The 20,502-nt window shown below is 40.2% G+C and overlaps 1 protein-coding gene across 2 annotated transcripts in view; it reads left to right on the top strand.

Moving 5' to 3' along the window:
• Nucleotides 1–20,194, top strand: part of LOC127835104 (solute carrier organic anion transporter family member 2A1-like) — a 48,679-nt gene extending 28,485 nt beyond the window's left edge. Inside the window, exons 3-11 of one of the 2 annotated variants that reach the window (XM_052361407.1) lie at nucleotides 2,567–2,665; nucleotides 3,336–3,422; nucleotides 7,059–7,247; nucleotides 12,353–12,517; nucleotides 13,535–13,724; nucleotides 17,271–17,406; nucleotides 17,726–17,877; nucleotides 18,117–18,181; nucleotides 19,186–20,194. In XM_052361407.1, the coding sequence (XP_052217367.1) occupies nucleotides 2,567–2,665; nucleotides 3,336–3,422; nucleotides 7,059–7,247; nucleotides 12,353–12,517; nucleotides 13,535–13,724; nucleotides 17,271–17,406; nucleotides 17,726–17,877; nucleotides 18,117–18,181; nucleotides 19,186–19,541 (1,439 nt within the window). In that variant the 3' untranslated portion in view covers nucleotides 19,542–20,194. The remainder of the gene's footprint in view (nucleotides 1–2,566; nucleotides 2,666–3,335; nucleotides 3,423–7,058; nucleotides 7,248–12,352; nucleotides 12,518–13,534; nucleotides 13,725–17,270; nucleotides 17,407–17,725; nucleotides 17,878–18,116; nucleotides 18,182–19,185) is intronic. The other variant, XM_052361417.1, reaches the window with a different exon arrangement.
• Nucleotides 20,195–20,502: the final 308 nt, after the last annotated feature.

Raw genomic sequence — 20,502 nt, forward strand, 5'->3', positions numbered from 1 at the left:
GCATCAGCAGCAGCATCAGCATCAGCAGCATCATCAGCAGCATCATCAGCATCATCATCATGATCATCATCATCAGCATCATCATCAGCAGCATCATCAGCAGCATCATCAGCAGTATCATCATCATCAGCATCAGCATCATCAGCAGCAGCATCATCAGCATCATCATCAGCATCATAATCGGCATCATCAGCATCAGCAGCAGCATCAGCAGCAGCATCAGCATCATCATCATCATCATCATCATTATCAGCATCATCATCAGCATCGTCATCATCAGCATCATCAGCAGCAGCAGCATCATCAGCAGCAGCATCATCAGCAGCATCATCAGCATCATCAGCAGCATCATCAGCAGTATCATCAGCATCATCATCAGCATCATCATCAGCATCATCATCATCATCATTATCAGCATCATCATCAGCATCATCATCATCAGCATCATCATCAGCAGCAGCATCATCATCAGCAGCATCATCAGCAGCATCATCAGCATCAGCATCAGCATCATCAGCAGCATCATCATCAGCATCATCAGCATCATCATCAGCAGCAGCATCAGCAGCATCATCACGACCATCATCAGCATCAGCATCATCAGCATCATCAGCATCATCATCATCAGCATCATCATCATCAGCATCATCATCATCAGCAGCAGCAGCATCAGCAGCAGCAGCATCAGCAGAAGCATCATCAGCAGTATCATCAGCATCATCAGCAGGATCATCAGCATCATCAGCAGCAGCATCATCATCAGCATCATCATCAGCTTCATCATCATCAGCAGCAGCAACAGCATTAGCAGCATCATCAGCATCATCATCATCAGCATCAGCAGCATCATCAGAAGCATCATCATCAGCAGCAGCATCATCATCATCAGCATCATCAGCATCATCATCATCAGCAGCATCATAATCAGCATCATCATCATCAGCATCATCAGCATCATCATCATCAGCATCATTAGCATTAGCAGCAGCATCATCATCAGCATCATCATCATCAGCATCATCAGCATCATCATCAGCAGCAGCATCATCATCAGCATCAGCATCATCAGCATCATCATCATCAGCATCATCAGCAGCATCATCAATATCATCAGCAGCATCATCATCAGCATCATCAGCAGCATCATCAGCATCATCATCATCAGCATCATCATAAGCATCATCATCATCATCATCATCATCATCATCATCATCATCAGTGCAATATTCATAATCCATATTGATCGACTTAAATGTATTGGTATCTCACTTCCGTAAATGAATGTTGTACTTTTTCATGGAAACCTGACAACTTGCCTGTAGGCTTTTATAAATGATGTTTTCTACAAAAAATGTAAACATAAATCTTAATAAAAACAAAGTGTGGGCATACAGGCACTGTAGTAACTTGGTTAACCATGAACCGGACAATTGTTCCGAAAAGTAAAAATTGGATTCAATAGAAGGAATACTCTCTGAACGGATCCGATATGCGATTAAATATTCTATGACAAGTTTATCATAAATAACATGTGTCTGGGAACGAGCTTTTCAACCATTTGGTCAAACAAATGGCTTTTTATACTTGGATCATATTCCAAATATTGAGCCATTTTTGGATTGGCAAATGAAATTCAACAACAATCGGTTCTATCCAACTCAGAGTACGGCATTTGTAAACTAATAAATAGTTAAAAAAAACTTCCAAAAACACATTATGTTAAAGTAGAAAGTATGTGAAAAGATTATATACACTTATTTTTTTCAACAAAATATTGATACATTTTATACTTTGATTTCAGAAAAAAAATAGCAAAAGATTAATTGACAATATTTTTAGATTTTGAAAACTTCGGGACAAAGCGTTGCCTTCGGTGGACAGGTATTGGTCGATTATGACTATCCAATATCTGCTGCTACTAACGCGTGGGTTCAAGAATTCGTCACAATCGACCTTTGAAAGTCCATTCAGGTGAACAATTCGGTTCAACACAACGCTAGGTCCCATGAAATTGTTGGCACGACGTCTCTTGTCTCGCATCCGCTCGTACTGTCGCTACCGTACACTGATGCCTGGCACCACAACATAAATACCATAATTACCACTGTGACCTTGACATTGAACTTGAGGTCAGCGTTCAGGTTTTTAAATCTGCGACCGCGATTCGAAAAGGCTCATAACTACTGTGTCCCTTCAGATATTGCTTTCATATTTGGTATGCATGTTTATCTGGACAACACCTTTTAAGCGCATTATTTATTTACCCCTTTGATCTTGACCTTGAACTTGAAGTCAGCGTTTAGGTTTCCAATATGAGACCGCGATTCGAAAAAGGCTCATAACTACTGTGTCCCTTCAGATATTGCTTTCATATTTGGTTCGCATGTGTTTATGGACAAGACCTTTCTATGCGCATAACATTTTTGACCCCTGTGACCTTGACCTTGAACTTGAGGTCAGCATTCAGGTTTCGAAATCTGCGACCGCGATTCGAAAAAAGCATTTGATATTGAAGCTGTGTTAAATTTACAGGGCGCAAACTGTAATGTTCCTTTACTTGTTTAAGGTATGATTCTGCAGGGACTTGCTAAGGCTCCCCGCTACCCTTTCATCACGACGTACGTGGACGATAACGTCAACAAAAAGAACACCGCGATGTACATGGGTCAGTTGGCAAAGCCACATTCACATCGACATATGAGTGGCGTTCTGACAAAACTGGACATAATGCATGTGCGTAAAATGTCGTCCCAGATTAGCCTGTGCAGTCCAGGGACGACACTTTCCGCCAAAATTGGCTTTTTGCTAAGCAGAGACTTCATTTTAACGAAAAATGTCACAAAAGCGGAAAGTGTCTTCCCTAATTAGCCTGTGCGGACTGCACAGGCTACTCTGGGATGCCACTTGACGCACATTCAGTAAGCCCAATTTTCTCAGAACACGACTCATATTATAAGTCTACATGTTCAGCAAAGAAAATAAATCTTTTTTGATCGATAGGACTTAAATTAAAATAAAATATCGCCAATAAATATTTAAAATGCGAACATACACATTCGTGAATTTTACTTGTTATCTATTAGATTTGAATATAAAGAGGTTAATACATTTTTATTATAATAATTACTTTGTATACATGAAATGCCTTTTAATATGAATAATGTGTAATATATGCATGTTTTTTCTTTCTTTTATAAAAATATATTTGCATTTGCATTTGTTTTTTGTATTTTTATGTTATTTTTTTATCGAATAAATACAGCCCAAATGATTTGTAGTCTATGAAATCACACATATTAAAATGTGTCATTTCCAAAGCATACTTTTTTCTTCAGGAATTATTTCCGGTGTGGGTATATTTGGTCCCGCTATAGCATTTTCGGTCGGGGGCCTGTTTAGCAGACACTATGTTACTTTGCAAGGTGAGTAATCCGCATGTTTTGAAGTGAAAATGTAGTAGTCAAAGTAGTCAAAGTAGTCAAAGTAGTCAAGGTAGTCAAAGTAGTCAAAGTAGTCAAAGTAGTCAAAGTAGTCAAAGTAGTCAAAGTAGTCAAAGTAGTCAAAGTAGTCAAAGTAGTCAAGAGCAGGATTCCAGGCACCAACTATTAGCGTTTTTAAACGTCTTCAAACAATTAGAAGTCACTATTTGGTACACCTGTTCGAATGCCCATTACACATGTCATTTCGTCAATTAAGATTTGCCACTGTCCTTGCAAACATTTAGTTTGACACAAAAAGTTTTACCCCTGACAAAACATCCATAAAGTATTATATCTGTCTAAACTTCCACAACGTTTTACCTTGTACGAATGTGCACACTGTGTTACCTCTGCCCGAGCATCCATTATCTTTACCTCTGCCCGAACATCCATTCATCGTAACCTCTGCTCGAACACCCATTCATTGTTACCTCTGCCCGAACACCCATTCATTGGTACTTCTGCCCAAACATCCATTCATTGCTACCTCTGCCCGAACACCCATTCATTGTTAACCCTACACGAACACCCATTCATTGCTGCCTCTGCCCAAACACCCATTCATTGCTACCTCTGCCCGAAAACACATTTGTTGTTACCCCTACACGAACACCCATTCATTGCTACTTCTGCCCGAACACCCATTCATTGTTACCGCTACCCGAACATCCATTCATTGTTTCCTCTGCCCAAACACCCATTCATCGCTACCCCTGCCCGAACACCCATTCATGCTGCCTCTGCCCGAACACCCATTCATTGTTACCTCTGCCCGAACACTCATGCATTGTTACCTCTGCCCGTACACCCATTGATTGTTACCTCTGCCCGAACATCCATATATTGTTACCACTGCCCAAACACCAATTTATTGCTACCTCTGCCCGAACACCCATTCATTGCTTTCTCTGCCCGAACACCCATTCATTGTTACTTCTGCCCGAACACCCATTCATTGTTACCTCTGCCCGAACACCCGTACATTGTTACCTCTGCCCGAAAACCCATTCATTGTTACCCCTGCCCGAACACCCATAAATTGCTGCCACTGCCCGAACAACCATTCATTGTTAACTCTGCCCGAACACCCATTCATTGTTACCTCTGCCCGAAAACCCATTCGTTGTAACCTCTGCCCGAACATCCATTGATTGTAACTTCTGCCCGAACACCCATTCATTGCTACCTCTGCCCGAACACCCATTCATTGTCACTTCTGCCCGAACACTCATTAATTGTTACCTTTACCCGAACACCCATTCATTGCTACCTCTGCCCGAACACCCATTGATTGCTACCCCGGCCCGAACATCCATTCATTGTTACTTCTGCCCGAACACCCATTGATTGCTACCTCTGCCCGAACATCCATTTATGTTACCGCTGCCCGAACACCCATTCATTGTTACCTCTGCCCGAACATCCATTCATTGTTACCTCTGCCCGAACACCCATTGATTGCTACCTCTGCCCGAACATCCATTCATGTTACCGCTGCCCGAACACCCATTCATTGTTACCTCTGCCCGAACATCCATTCATTGTTACCTCTGCCCGAACACCCATTCATTGCTACCTCTGCCCGAACACCCATTCATTGTTACTTCTGCCCGAACACCCAGTCATTGTTACCTCTGCCCGAACACCCATTCATTGTTACCTCTGTCCGAACACCCATTCATTGTTACCTCTGCCCGAACATCCATTTATTGCTACCTCTGCCCGAACATCCATTCAATGTAACCTCTGCCCGAACACCCATTCATTGCTACTTTTGCCCGAACACCCATTCATTGTTACCTCTGCCCGAACACCCATCCATTGCTACCTCTACCCGAACACCCATTCATTGCTACCTCTGCCCGAACATTCATTCAGTGTTACCCCTGCCCGAAAATCAATTCATCGTTATCTCTGCCCGAACACCAATTCATGGCTACCCCTGCCCAAACACCTATTCAGTGTTACCTCTACCCGAACCCCCATTCATTGTTACCCCTGCCCGTATATCCATTCATTTTTACCTCTTCCCGAACATCCATTCATTGTTACCCCTGCCAGAACACCCATTCATTGCTACCTCTGCCCAAACACCCATTAATTGTTACCCCTGCCCGAGCATCCATTCATTGTTACCTCTGCACGAACACCCATTCATTGCTACCCCTTCCCGAACACCCATTCATCGCTACCTCTGCCCGATACCCATTCATCGCTACTTTTGCCCGAACACCCGTGCATTGTTACCTCTGCCCGAACACCCATTCATTGCTGCCTCTACCCGAACATCAATTCATCACTACCTCTGCCCGAACATCCATTCAGCGCCCGAACACCCATTAATTGGTGCATGTACCTCTGCCCGGACACCCATACGTTACAACTTCTGTTCTGACATCCATTCAGTGTTACCTCTGACCTAACGTATATTCAGTTTTACGTTTGCTCGAACTTCCTGTCATTATTTCCGTTGCCCGAACATCCATTCAGTATTACCGCTGCCTGAACATCCAGTCCGTTAAGTTTTACCAATGTCTGAAATTCCATAAGTTTAATTCTTTTTGTAAGTTTAACCACTGACCAAACTTTTAGTAAGTTCTACTCCTGTCATAACGTAGTTGAAGTTTTCGTGTCCGATGGTCCATGCATTTTTACCTTCCTTCCAAGGTCCATGTAGTTCAACTCCTGCCAGAACGTTAATAAAAGTGTATCCCTGACATAATGTTCATACAGTTCTAATGCTTTTTGAAAGTCCATAATGTTTTACCCCTGTCCGAGCGTCCCTAGTTTTCCGTCTTTCAAAACATCCATAAAAATATCTCCTTCTCGAACGTTAACTTAATGTGACCTCTGTCAGAACGTCTTGCAAGTTTTATCTCTTTCCGAACGTCCATAAAATTCTGACACTTTTCTAACGTCCAAAACAGGCGTTACTAAACTGTCTGTCTGTCAGATTGTCTGTCAGCCTTCCTGCCTGTCTGTCTGTCTGTTTGTCTGTCTTCCTGTCTGCCTGAATGTCTGTCTGACTGTCTGTCTGTCTGTCTGTCTTTCATTCTGTCTGTCTGTCTGTCTGTCTGTCGGCCCGTCCTACCGTCAGTCAGTCCGTCCGTCCCTCCGTCCGTCTGTCTGTCTGGTACGCTCATCCATTAAGTTTAGCCGTATCTCTGCCAAAACGTCCATAACGTTTACCACTGTCAGAACATCCATTAAGCGTTACCCAAGTCGCAAATTTTTTAGAAGTTTTCCCTGTCCAAACTTTCGGAAAGTTCTGCCTATTTCCGAACTTGTATGAAATGTTTTCCATGTAACACCATCCATCCAGTTTAACCCCTATCCGGACTTCCTTCTGTAGCAGAAATGTAAGAGCTGTTTAAGACGTAGTAGAAGTGGTAGTAGCAATAGTGTGAGTAAGATAATTTAATGCAAAAATTGTTGATTTTATATGAAATAAGCAGCGCCCGCACTATTTACAATTAAAGTTTTAATAAAGAAATATACAAACACTCGCATCTTAATGTTACTAAACACATATGTGCACATTAAACAAATAAAATGAACTACTTTGCACGTATATTGCAGATGTTCCCATCACTCCTAGACATCCGGCCTGGATAGGCGCCTGGTGGCTGGGCTTCGTCGTCTTTGGCCTAATATCCATCGTGATATCCTTTCCGCTACTCCTTTTCCCGCGCAAACTCCGTCCGCGCCCTCGAGGGCAGAAGGCATTAAAAAGCGACTCTGGATCAACGTTTCAAAGGGCCATTTTAGGTGAGTACATTGATCTCATGTGGGCCCAATTGCTAAATAGTGCAGGACTAGGTCTAAAGTTCCGTTTGCAAAATTGGGTTGGGGTATTTTCTCACTTGATGTGAGTTAATTAGTCCTTATACATGATAAATCACCGAGGTGCTTGTCCGTCGCACTGCCAGGAGCCTCAAAATATCAAAATCCAATATGGCCGCCATGTTGAAAAAGAAAAAATGCCTTTTGGAGTAAAATCAAATGTTTTACCTCTAAATTATGTATTTTTTGGTGAGAACTCAGTTATGAGAGGTCTTGTTAAATGTGGAGGGTAATTGATCCGGAAAGGTCAAGTATAAGGTCATATGATACATCAACGACCTTGAGTTGACCTTGGGCAGTAAAAGCCAGTGTATAAACTTTATTGTGACAATTTTTGACTTAATTAATCAAATTACACTATTGTTGTGCACGTTTTACTAATATTGGCACATTGAGATAATTTATGCATGTTGTACTCCCAGACAAGTGACTAGTACATTAAAAAATTTCACATTCTGTGGAAAAATACTACAGTGGGCGGGATTCAAAACCAAATACAGATGGTGACCAAGCAAACCCGTGATATTTGTTCAACGTTGGCTCAAAGTCAAACCGACGTTGCATCTATTTTATGTCGGGAAGACTTTGAACCAATGTCTGTGTTGGTTGGGTAATCACTGAGTCATTCCCAGTCCTAGGGACAGGCTAACGGGCTTACACCTTATTCCATATGAATTTATAGCAAACACGCACACAACTCATCAACATGAAATCATTCTCATTTTAATAGTTTTAAAAATACTTTGTTTCACATAGATTACATACAGTTCCAAAGTTAGTCATTTCAAGTCAGGTTTCCACAAGGTTAATTTTTGATAACTTTACCATGACAAACTGTGATGCAAAGCACCCCAGCAGCACGGCACGGACAACATCGAGTTTCGCACTTTCGAGTACACTTGCACAATATCAGCAAGCTCCGTGGTAAAGGCACTTTGTGGGCAACAGCATGTCAAGGTGCTCCTCCCATTCACTACGTGTAACTGGTGCCAGCCGTGTCTCGGGGACATCAATATTTATAAGCAGTTTACATGCCCTATGTATTAGAAAGGCTCCTCTACGAATATGTCCTTTGATTACACTGCTTGTATGAGACAGGCAATCAAGTCCAGCACTAGTACTGGTATAGTTCTCTAGTCGGAGATGATCAAATGTTTCCGCAGTTGTCGTCGATCATGCCTCTGCCCAGACGCGTACCATATACTTTTCTGCTAATGCTTCATCCTGCTCTGACAAGGTATCTGTCTCTCCAAAATTCATTAAAAACTGTACCGGGTCAAGGGTCACAGCTGCATGTTTGGTTTCCACTTTACTCATGCAGTCGTCGGCAGTCAATATGTGAGCCGTTATTATTGTCTTTGCCAGCGGTGTCCCAAGCCGAGAAATTGCCTGATGCAACGGGAGCATTTGACGCTTCTCACCAGTACCATACTGCTGCCACATTTCTTTCATACCGAGTGTCTGAAAATATTGAGTGAAGTGAAGCAATTTTGCAAAGCTGTCCGGGTCGTTGGATAACACAACAACTCTTTGACACTGTTTGATACGAGCAGCCCACTCAACATGAGCCATTACCCTGGCATCGGCCTCCTTAATCCAGTTTAACAGCTCAGGAATGACTTCATAACCAAACTTAAATGCTGGAAGACAACTGAACTTGCAATGATAGGGTTGGCACAGACGTCATTGCACACTATATCCCTTACTAGTTGAAGATTACGCTTATTGTCCTCGGATGCCCGGAATTTATTAAGTTATTGTGGGAGTGGTGTGTCTCTGCTCATGTCAATAATTGCAATACCTGTTGCTTCGTCTCCGCGCCTCAACCGTTCACCTTACTTTAAAGACATTTCAACGTATGAGTCTAGTACAAGATGAATGCACTCTGGCCCCTCACATATGCTTGACGCTTAGTTGATGACAGCATTGATTGCACCGCCCAGAGCGGAAAATTGTGCAAGTGGCATCTATCGCATTTTAGTCATGAAGTCCACTATGACATGAGTAGGAAGAAGAGATTCTTGACTCCATGTACTGATTTCCAGTCTAGATTCAATCTCCCCAATAAGTTTTGACTTATCAACATGGGCTGGGAGGTCACCATCAAATAATGGAGATGAAGAAATCAAATCATGAGATAATATCTGCTTGAGGGACATGCCTCGTTCCTTTGCAATGTCCATGCTCCTCGGTGCATCTACCATATCTTTGAATAGCTTTTGATGCCAATAATGACTGTTTAAGATGGTCAGTGAACTTGGGAAGCTTTCTCTTTGAAATGGTGGAACATATTTTTTTGGCTTTCTCAACTATTGTCTCCTGCCTGTATGCGCGGTAAACACGTTCACCATTTTCTATACATTTGAGAAGCCGTACAGCAACCTCTTTGTCAACAGCCAGTTTTGTCAGTAAATTGTGTATGGGTTCTGACGTTCGAGCACATAGTCCAACAACATTTCTACATTGTGGTTGAACGAGTGACGACGAATGGCGCTCAGCGAATGCTGAAGATGACATTCTGTGTGATCCATCGGCTTGTTGGTGGTTAGAAGATTGAGGAGGCGTGTGATGGACCCTATCTTATGGAACAAAAGCTCAAATTCTGCTACTGCACCAGCATTACGTGTCTCTCCTACAACATAGTGACCTTCTGGACCCTTTGATACTCTTTGAATAGTCTGCTCAACCTTCATATCACCTGCAACACTGCAAAACCAGCCTGGGCGGTCCCGAACAAACCACTGACCAATGGAAAAGCGCCGATAAAGCTCAGGATGTGTGAAGTTCATTACCTTTATTTGTTCAAGGTACCATGAATCGTAACGCAAGTAGTTAATGCAGCAAATATTCAGCAAATATTTGCATGGAATCTTCAATGGTAGCTACATGCAGATTCCAGTTTCCTTCTCTGTCAGAGACTACCGCATTTTTTACGATGGACACTAGCTGAAACCAAACACCAAAGAATTGGCAAAGCTCAAACTTAGTCTCACATTCATTTTGAAACTCCAGAAAGTCTTGATGCAATTGTTCCATCTGCCCGTAAATAACCTCAAACTGCTTTGGAAAGCGTTTATTCGCAACAAGCATGTTTTGCAGTTCCTTCATCTGCTCCAGGACTAGGTACATGTATGTAGCATTGTCCTTGCGTGTCCAAAATGCTTGTCACTCCAGTTTATGAATTAAGTCCTTCACCATCAGCATACCAGTGAGGGCTCGTACATAATTGCTGTACGTCAACACTGTCTCTATCACACCTGGTCCAAACACCCCACATTCGATCAATACGTCATCTAGGCCAGAACCTCGCCGAAGTTTGCCCTGACATCTCAGCAGAACACGGGTCCAATGGAAAGGGCCCATACAAAGGGCCCATACAAAGAAAGAGGTAGCTGAACTTGTTCGTCTCGTATAGGTAAATGTCTGCTGCAAGAGCAAAAACACCCTCATTACACCATAATGCCAGCGATTCATGATTTAACTGTCTTCGCACACTCTGAAAATTAGTGAGGCAATGTCTGACTGTAGCACGCTCAGTGATGGGTCTTGGTATAGCAGGTAGGAAGCCAACACGCATCATCGGCACCACAGCAGATATGAGGATTTTCTATTTCTGAACCATTTCGCAAAACACGTATTGTGAATTCACGATATGTGGCTACATTCCGGGCAGTTTGTGTATCGAGCAACGTAGCCTGCTTAGTTTGAGGATGCAGCAACATCTTGTTATATGGCTGGTCTAACTATTGGCTTGATATGTGGAGGTACCTCTTGCATGGTAGCTTTGTCTTCAGAAATGGATGTGCACGGCTTATTCCTGTATTGGACACTGGGGATGTGGAAAGAGGCCTATTCACATTTAATGTAAATGTACACATTTAACACTAGAATCAAACCAACAAAGCCAATCAATCAAACATGGGAACACACTAAATAAACCAAAGGTTATCAAAATATGATGATGTGGTAAACAGACTCGCCTTTCGCAATACCGTGACTTTCCCGCTTTTGTAAATAAAATGACCGGATCAATGTTTGCAATCAAAATGCACTAATAAGCATACAATTAAATGATTATCTATAAAGAAGAATGGTAAATAAACATTTGACAATTTAAAGCTGCATAAATAAGCGTTGCTTTAGGTAAAATTGATGCTGTCAATTCATCAAATCAACGAATCAAAGGACTTAGCGGTATTAATGACAAATTGACCTTGTACAGTCCGTTTCAAGATCATTCTGACTTTGAAAAGATACATTGATAACATTAATTTATCCTTCACACTATATTTAGTCAGTACATATATTTATTATAAATGTGTATTGTTGTTACGGTAAATAAAAGTAAAAATTGTATTATGTCAATGGCGGCCATCTTTGAATCAATAATAGCAAAAACATGGCATGATGCCAGACAAGCACCTCGTTTTTTTTGCATGTCTACAAACCCATAAACTCAATTCCACTGAGAGACGCCCCCAACTACATTTTGCAAACGGGTCCACATACAAAGTACAGGACGAAAAGGACCTTTAAATCTAAACGACATGTTAAATGATAAAGGGCATGTTAACCAACTATTCAGATCGTGTGTCTTATGGATAGAGTTTTGTTTGGTGTTAACTTATGTGTTTAAAGAGCTTCTAAACAGTGGGCGTTAATCGAGTGCCAAAACTGGTCTCATCGGTGATCTGGTGTAAAGGCTGTCGGTGTTAGGCTGCATGCGTTAACCTGCTATTTAGACTGTTGGTGTCCCCCGAGTATTGAGACAGGATGCGTTAACTTGGTTTATTGGATTTTTGGCTTTTATCTCACGTTTAAACTGTTGACGTTAACCGAGTGTTTAGACTGTTTGCTTAAACGACCCAATGTTTTAAATGATATTAAGACTGTTTGCGTTAATTATATGTTTTGGCTACTCGCGTTTACCTGGTATTCATACTGTTGGCGTTTAACCTTGTATTAAATACGTTTATATATACGTATTTGAACACGTGCTATTAGTTTGAATATATATATATATCTTTCAGATTTTCTGAAATGTCTATTCCGGCTTATCAGTAATAGCGTTTACATGCCCCTGAACGCGAGCACGTGCATTCTGTTGTTCGCGGTCGCTGGGATGATTGCCTTCGGTGCCAAGTATCTGGAGACACAGTTCTTCATCCCCGCATGGAAAGCCAACATCCTACTAGGTATTTCAAACTCAGCAATTAATGTTGCCGCGTTAATGCAAGCATAGTTTTCATTAATCAGCAGTATTGCATTCATTTCACGGCTGTGAGTGAAACGTACATGTTTGCAGGTTAGCACATTTTCTTATGGTTTTCGCTCTGTGTGTCCGTCACTCTGTCACACTTTGTTGGATCCTGCGATAACTTTAAAAGTTCTTAATATTTTTTCATGAAACTTGGAACATGGATAGATGTCAATATGGACATTTTGCACGTCATTTAAATTCGTTCCTACGTCAGAAATTGTAGTTGCTATGGCAACAAATAGACTAGAAATACTGCTGAAAATGTTTTTTTTGATCCTGCGATAACTTTTAAAGTTCTTAATATTTTTTCATAAAACTGGAAACATGGATAGATGGCAACATGGACATTATGCACGTCATTTCATTTTGTTCCTACGTCAAAAATTCTGGTTGCTATGGCAACAAATATATATATATATATATATATATATATATATATATATATATATATATATATATATATATATATATATATATATATATATATATATATAATATACATATAAATCTGAAAATGGTGGAATTTCTGACAATGCAGGAGCCGGTAGGGGACTTATATTGCTTAACAATAGTCTTGTTTAAAATATTATACATTTCGGCAAATGTATTCCAAAATCTCAAACATATACTGTTTATTTATCCATTTTGATCGGTTATATTGTATATTGTATTTACTAAATACGTGGATTATCAACGAAACGTATATATCTTATGGATAAATTGCTCGGTGGCGGTTGAACAGATTTTGCTAATTATTGTCCTAAGTATCCCGAGGAAGAGATTTTGTTTTACTTTTACTTATTCTTTGTAAATACATATTTTAGGCAATGGCAAATATTTAAGTTCAATATTTCCAATACATTTTGTGCCATTTTGTATTAACAAGACAACCATTTAAGTATGCTTCGGACGACAGTGATCTGTATTCGAACGTAGTAATTGCCTTTGAAAGGTATGATGAACATCGTCGCCGCCTCGGCCGGAACTATCGTTGGGGGTCTGGTGGTGACGAAGAGGAAATTGTCGCCGGTGGCGTGCACGAAGATGCTGCTGTCGGTCGGCTGCCTCTCACTTGTTCAGGTTGCACTGGGGTTCGTGTTCGGGTGCGGCAATGCGGACATCGTGGGATTTAACACCAAGAGGTAGACTGACATACTCAGGTTTGTGTTCGATTACTTCAACACGAACATCGTGGGTGTTAACGCGAATAGGTAGGATTGAATGCAATAACATAGTACTTGAAATGTAACTAACATTAATTTCGTTGTAGCCTTGATTTTTTTTTGATGTTGGTAATTGGTATTCTAACTGCGGGAAATTTTTAATTGTTGAATTGAACCTCTTCAATCGCGAAACCCATAAAACACATTTACTTTTTAACAATACTCATGTACCATACGTAATTTGCGATGCTTGGAAAAACCAAGTTAGTCTAAATTTTTGTGTCGCCTGACTGTGGTCAGGGGACATATAGGTACTTGCTTCGGCGGTGTCGGCGGCGTCCGCGGCGTCACACTTTTCGAAAAGAGCTCATAACTTCTGTGCCCCTTCAGAAATTGCTTTCATATTTGGTATGCATGTGTATCTAGACAACACCTTTCCAAGAGCATACATTTTTTTACCCCTGTGACCTTGACATTGAGGTCATCGTTCAGGTTTCGAAATCTGCGACTGCGATTCGAAAAAGGCTCATAACTACTGTGTCCCTTCAGATATTGTTTTCATATTTGGTATACATGTGTATCTTGACAATACCTTTCCACGCGCATACTATTTTTGACCCCTGTTACCTTGACCTTGAGGTCAGCGTTCAGGTTTCGAAATCTGCGACCGCGATTCGAAAAAGGCTCATACCTACTGTGTCCTTTCAGATATTGCTTTTATATTTGGTACGCATGTGTATCTGGACAACACCTTTCCATGCGCATGAAATTTTTGAACTTGGGATCCGCGTTCAGGTTTCGAAATCTGCGACCGCGCTTCAAAAAAAGCTCATAACGTATGTGTCCCATCAGATATTGCTTTCATATTTGGTACGCATGTGTATCTGGACAAGACCTTTCCATGCGCAAAAAGTGTCGACCCCTGTGACCTTGACAATGAACGTAGGGTCCGCGTTTAAATTTCGAAACCTGCGACCGCGACCCAAAAAGGTTCATAACTACTATGTCTTGAGCTTTACTTTAAACATTTTTTTTTGATAGATTGGTTTATTCCCCGGCATCTACGATGCGGGAGGCATATAGCGTGTGTCCTGTCCACCCGTCCGTCCGTACGAAAATCTTGGTTAACACATTTTGACCGTTTCGTCTGGCATCAATACCGATTGCTACAGAGCTTTGATACTAGCATGGATGTTTCCTCTCATCACCCTGCATACAACAGCATCACCCAACCGCATTTTGACATTGACCTTATTTTGGACTTAGACTTATTGATATGGGCCAATTTCTTGGTTAACCCATTTTGATAATTTCGTCTATCATCATTACCGCTTACTACTCAGCTTTGCTACTTGCATAGATGTTGTCTCTGATCACCCTCAACACACCCACATCACCCAACCTCATGTTGACCTTGACCTCGTTTAGGACTTATTTAAAGGTAACAGTTTCCTATTTACCTATTTTGAAGCTTCTTATCTTTTTTTGATACATTAGTGCTTGTTCAATATAATTCTGATAGTATCTCTCTCATTATAGCATTTTATTCCTACCTAGTGTATAGTGTATAGTCCAAACTCTGTAGACAAGAAAACTTTCAAAGTCCTGGATTTACACTGCATAGGAATGATTTTGCTGTTCAGAGAACCCCATATGGTACTCATTGCATGGCAACCAAACTACAGCATGAAGTACATGATGGAGGCGTAAATGCTTAGGTGATAGAAATGACTCTTATTAGTGTTTTGCAACCCGTGAAAATGAATATCTTAGGACTCTATAGACCTCCTAATCAAAGATGGAAACCATTTGAACATGCTGTAGAACAAAAATTGAAATCATTCTTTAGTTTTGAAAAGTCAGTTGTCATAAGGGGCCTTCAACACAAACAGTACAACATACAGACAACTTTGTTCACTGATGGAGAAATATCACTTCAAACAGATTGTTAAAGTTGTAACAACAGACAATAATACACAAATTGATATGATATTTGTGAACTTTGACAGTTATAAAGATGTTGGTGAACTAGAGACGTACTTCAGCCACCACAAACCTGTGTGGATAGCAGTTTAGAATTGAAGATAATTCACAAATTATAGCACAAACAAGGGCATATTGTGTTTGATCCGTCTGTGTGTTTTTGTCTGTTTCACAGGTGGTTAGCGTGTGGCTATTGATATTAATTAGTGAAAACATCATTTTGAATGATAAATAATCATATTATAACGGAAAATGAACTTTTCTGAAAACAAAATTCACTATCAAATATATATATAACAAGGTATTCAACTCGAAATCACCCGAAAACAGGGTTCATCGCGTTGAACAGCCATTACTTTATCAATTTTGCAGCGATTTTCACGATCTCGGTCTTAATCAACGCATAAATGAATTTCCTTTCTGGAAATGTACATGTCTTGCAATATTTTTACAAACACTGGGTCAACTTTTCAGAAATAACACAATACACAACTCGCGTGACCCACTTAACATCGATCAGACCGGATCTAAGACTGAAATCTTCACGAAGTAAAGGGCATTTTCACTGCAAAGTTCACGGACCTCGATACCATAATTCAATAAAACGTATGAAAAACATTTTTACCGTGCTTGTCGTTACATTATGCATCAAAACTAACTATCCAGCGCCGTTTGAAACCTTTGTTTACATACTTTTCAACTAACTGACATTTTAAACACACGAGTGATTTCATTGGTCCAATGCGAAGGTGTGTCTTTACACCTGGAGATTTCATTCATTAATCCTGTCTGATCGCTGTCAAATAGGTTACGCGAATTGTGTATCGTGTTATTCCTTAAAATTAGACCCAGCATGTGTAGAAATATAACAAAATATATTCATTTCCGGAAAGGAAATTCATTTCTGTGTTGAATAAGACCGGGTTCATGAAAATCGCTGCAAAATTGATGAAGTAATGGCTGTTCGAAGCGATGCACCCTGTTTTCGGGTGATTTCGAGTTGAATACCTTGTTTTATATATATATATATTTGATAGTTAATATTTTTTTCCAGAAAAGTTGATTTTCCGTTATAAAATGATTATTTATCATTCAAAATGATGTTTTCACTAATTAATATCATAGCCACACGCTAACCACCTGTGGTCTGTTTGCTATTGGATTTACAATATTCATACAACATTATTTTGGTTATTCATTAAAAAAAAGTTTAGCTTATTCAATATGTTACTAAATAGGACAAAAGCGGGTAACAGTTTGATTGTAACAACATTAAGAATTAATGTCCCATCCCCGATATAATAGTTAACAAGTTACACAGGTATGCTACCGTCAGGCGACACATCCAACTCGCGGAGTTCTGGTTTTAACAACTAGCATTAGTGCCTCACTTATTCTCGATGGTTATTACAAAACAAGTTCAACATATTTTCTTCTAAAACTACATAATTTCTGGTTACTTTTTTATAATTCAATTATAGCACATCCATTATTGTATACGAATTATGAAACGTTGTTCACACGTTTGTCCGTGTACGACAGCGTGGACGGTGCAACGAACGGCACCTGTGCGGAGTCTTGCGGATGCGACAACAACACGTACTTCCCGGTTTGTGGAGCGGACGGAAGTAACTACAGGTCGCCGTGTCACGCCGGATGTGCCTCCTACGAAGGGATGGTAAGTATTTGTAATTAAAAAATAAAATTGCCGTAGTATGAAACTATTTATTATAATATGCACTAGAATTCGCATATGATTATTGCTGCTCTTAATAAAACATAATGTATGGATCCATGTGTGGGTATAGCACATGATTAAATAATCAAATAACCATGGGTGGATATAGCACATGGCTAAATAATCGAATTAGTAAGCTTTAATTATTTGCCAAACTACCTTTGCCGAACGGAGTCTAAATTTTGCAACTGATCGATTCTCAGACCAACTTCGTACGACATCCATTTAAATGTAACACTTCTCCACTCACTTTGTCCAGTCGTTCGGCGCGTGCACATGTAGCGGGGGCGCGGCCAGCCCGGGCCTGTGCGAGACCACGTGCGGCATGCTGTACCCATACCTCGTGAACAACGTGATTGGTGCCTTCCTCGGCACACTCGGCATGATGCCCGGCTTCATCGTCATGCTTAGGTACGGTAAACATGTGTTTCTAATAATTTACATATGTGTTTGGTAGGATCATAATAATGGCATTGATAATATGCGTTATTTTATAAACGGTATGCTTAGGTTGCTTTTTATTTGTACTCATACGCCTTTAATGTTGAAATTTATGCTGCAAGTATTCTAGAGCAAAGTTTAAATGCTCCGAAAAATCATACCAGAATAATGAAAATAGAAATAAGTAAAAATTTCCTCTGATGTTTCAGAAGCGTAAGCGAGGGAGACAAGTCCATGGCTGTGGGGTTTTCGTCTCTAATGTCGACAATCTGTGGTAGGTAACATTACATACCAGGCTGTCCTTTTTGAAAGTCCCCATGCCGTCGTGACCCTTTTACCTTGCTGTAGCATGACATCCTCGTGCCATCTCCAAGTCACATCCATGGGATAAACAGTCGAGGCAAATTTCATGGCGTTACTTTGAAGGAAACAGAAGAACAGATATAAACATGCTAACTCAAACGGTCATAATTCAAGTTCGACCTTGACATTGCGTTTACATCAGTGTGTTATGCCTTCTGCTCATGGTTTCAGTGAGCAAACAATACTTTAGAGGCAAGTTTCACGTGTATCTTTCAAACGGTATAGGCGTTATAATTCTCACACAACAAAGGACAGAGTAATCGAGGTTCACAATTTAACGTTCAGTATGACATTTACCCTGAATCGACAGGCAACGCCTTTCAGTGTAATATGAAATATTGGGCGGAAACGATTTCATTACGAGCACAGACTGACTAATAGACGAATAACATTCCTATACCCCCTCCCGCCATATACACGCACTTGACATCCCCTTCCCCGACCCCTTGGCCTCGTAGTTTCCAAAGATCAAAAGGATTTTATATGCCAACAATTTAAACGAATATTGCCGATTTGTAATTATTTACCCTTGCCTGAAATGCCGTCCTTCTGAGTTTCATTTTACACAAAAGGATCACTTTTTTCTACATATAATCAGTAGTATCTTAGTTGTACATCTTAGTATTTCAAATAACTTTTCCTCTATATAAAAGAACTTCTTGCAACATTTGACACGTATCACGAGAATATAGAATGAAATACCTTCCATATAGGGACTTTATTCATATAATAATGATTGTGAATACCACATTTATATGAACTCCTATGGACACATTTCTAGTCCTTTTGTTATTTAAGCTTAAATATTTCTTTTGTAAATTATTTGTGTCTATAGTTCTTTTGAATAATATGAAAGAAATGTTTCTATATAAATGTATTCCGTTGATAAGTTTGCGCATTGATTTGTATCTTCAGGATGGTTTCTAGGACCAATTGTGTTCGGAAAACTCATAGACACCGCGTGCGTCATTTGGAGCGCTTCTTGTTCCGGTAAAGGAGCATGCGCACTTTACGACAACATTGATATTCGGATAAAAATGCACTCGTACCAGCTCGTACCCAAAGCGATCGCAATTCTTCTCCAGGTGTTTGTGTTCATCAAAGCGCGAAAGAAGACCGACTGGAGCTTGACACATGACGACGCCGAGGCCGCCGACAGAGAAGAAGGCGACGTGGCGGAAGCTATGATTGATCAGCAAATGGATACGTATCATCCGTCCAGCTGGAAACCTGATCCAATTTATAAACAAGTCAGCAATCCATCAAGCTGAGCTCTAACGTGAATAAGGTTAACTCTGCAACTGACGAATTACATTAAATTCGTTTACAATATATTACATGTATTATGTAATGTAATAATGTAAGGCCGGATGAAAAGAAGACCAGTGGGAAAATGGCGATTTGGTTCCGCTGTACGAGAATGTATTCCCGATAATTAATCAAATATGGGTACGAAGATTCAATTTCATTAACACGTGTTGTCACGGTATTCGATGGTTTTTAAACTTTGGTTTTCAGGCAAAATGTGCGTAAAAAATTATAGTACATGTATCATACTCGTCGATTTAAATTCGTACTTTTGTCGTTTCGCGTATTCCGAATCCCACAATAGTATTATCTATGAAATGGAGAGGTCGAAATATTACGATTATAGAGGACATATCCCTTTTCCACAACGATTTCACAAACATTTATGACAGGCTTGTTTACATAACACAACATGAATATATTACTGTTAACTGTCAACATATTTAATGATAAAACCGTAAATAGCGTATAACATATTTAATGATAAAACCGTAAATAGCGTATACAATTGTTCTCTTAATCGTTATCATCAGTATACTAACACGCATGTATTATTAAATATAAATAAATATGTAAGAAACTATAACATGAATTTTTAGTAAACATGCGAAAAGTGTTGTTTTTTTATCGCAAATTATACTGTCGCCGTCTGTTAAAAATTCACAACACATGAAATATATATTTATATATATGAGCCGCGTTCTGATAAAACTGGGCTTATTGCATGTGCGTAAAGTGTCATCCCAGATTAGCCTGTGCAGTCCGCACAGGCTAATCAGGGACGACACTCTCCGCTTAAACTAGATTTTCGGAAAAAAGGGAATTCCTTTACACAGGCTAATCTGGGACGACACTTTACGCACATGCATTTTGCCCAATTTCTCAGAACAAGGCTCATATTGACACTGCTGCCTCCTCTAAAGT

This window comes from Dreissena polymorpha, chromosome 1 (assembly GCF_020536995.1).
Source record: "Dreissena polymorpha isolate Duluth1 chromosome 1, UMN_Dpol_1.0, whole genome shotgun sequence".
Lineage (NCBI taxonomy): Eukaryota > Metazoa > Mollusca > Bivalvia > Myida > Dreissenidae > Dreissena > Dreissena polymorpha.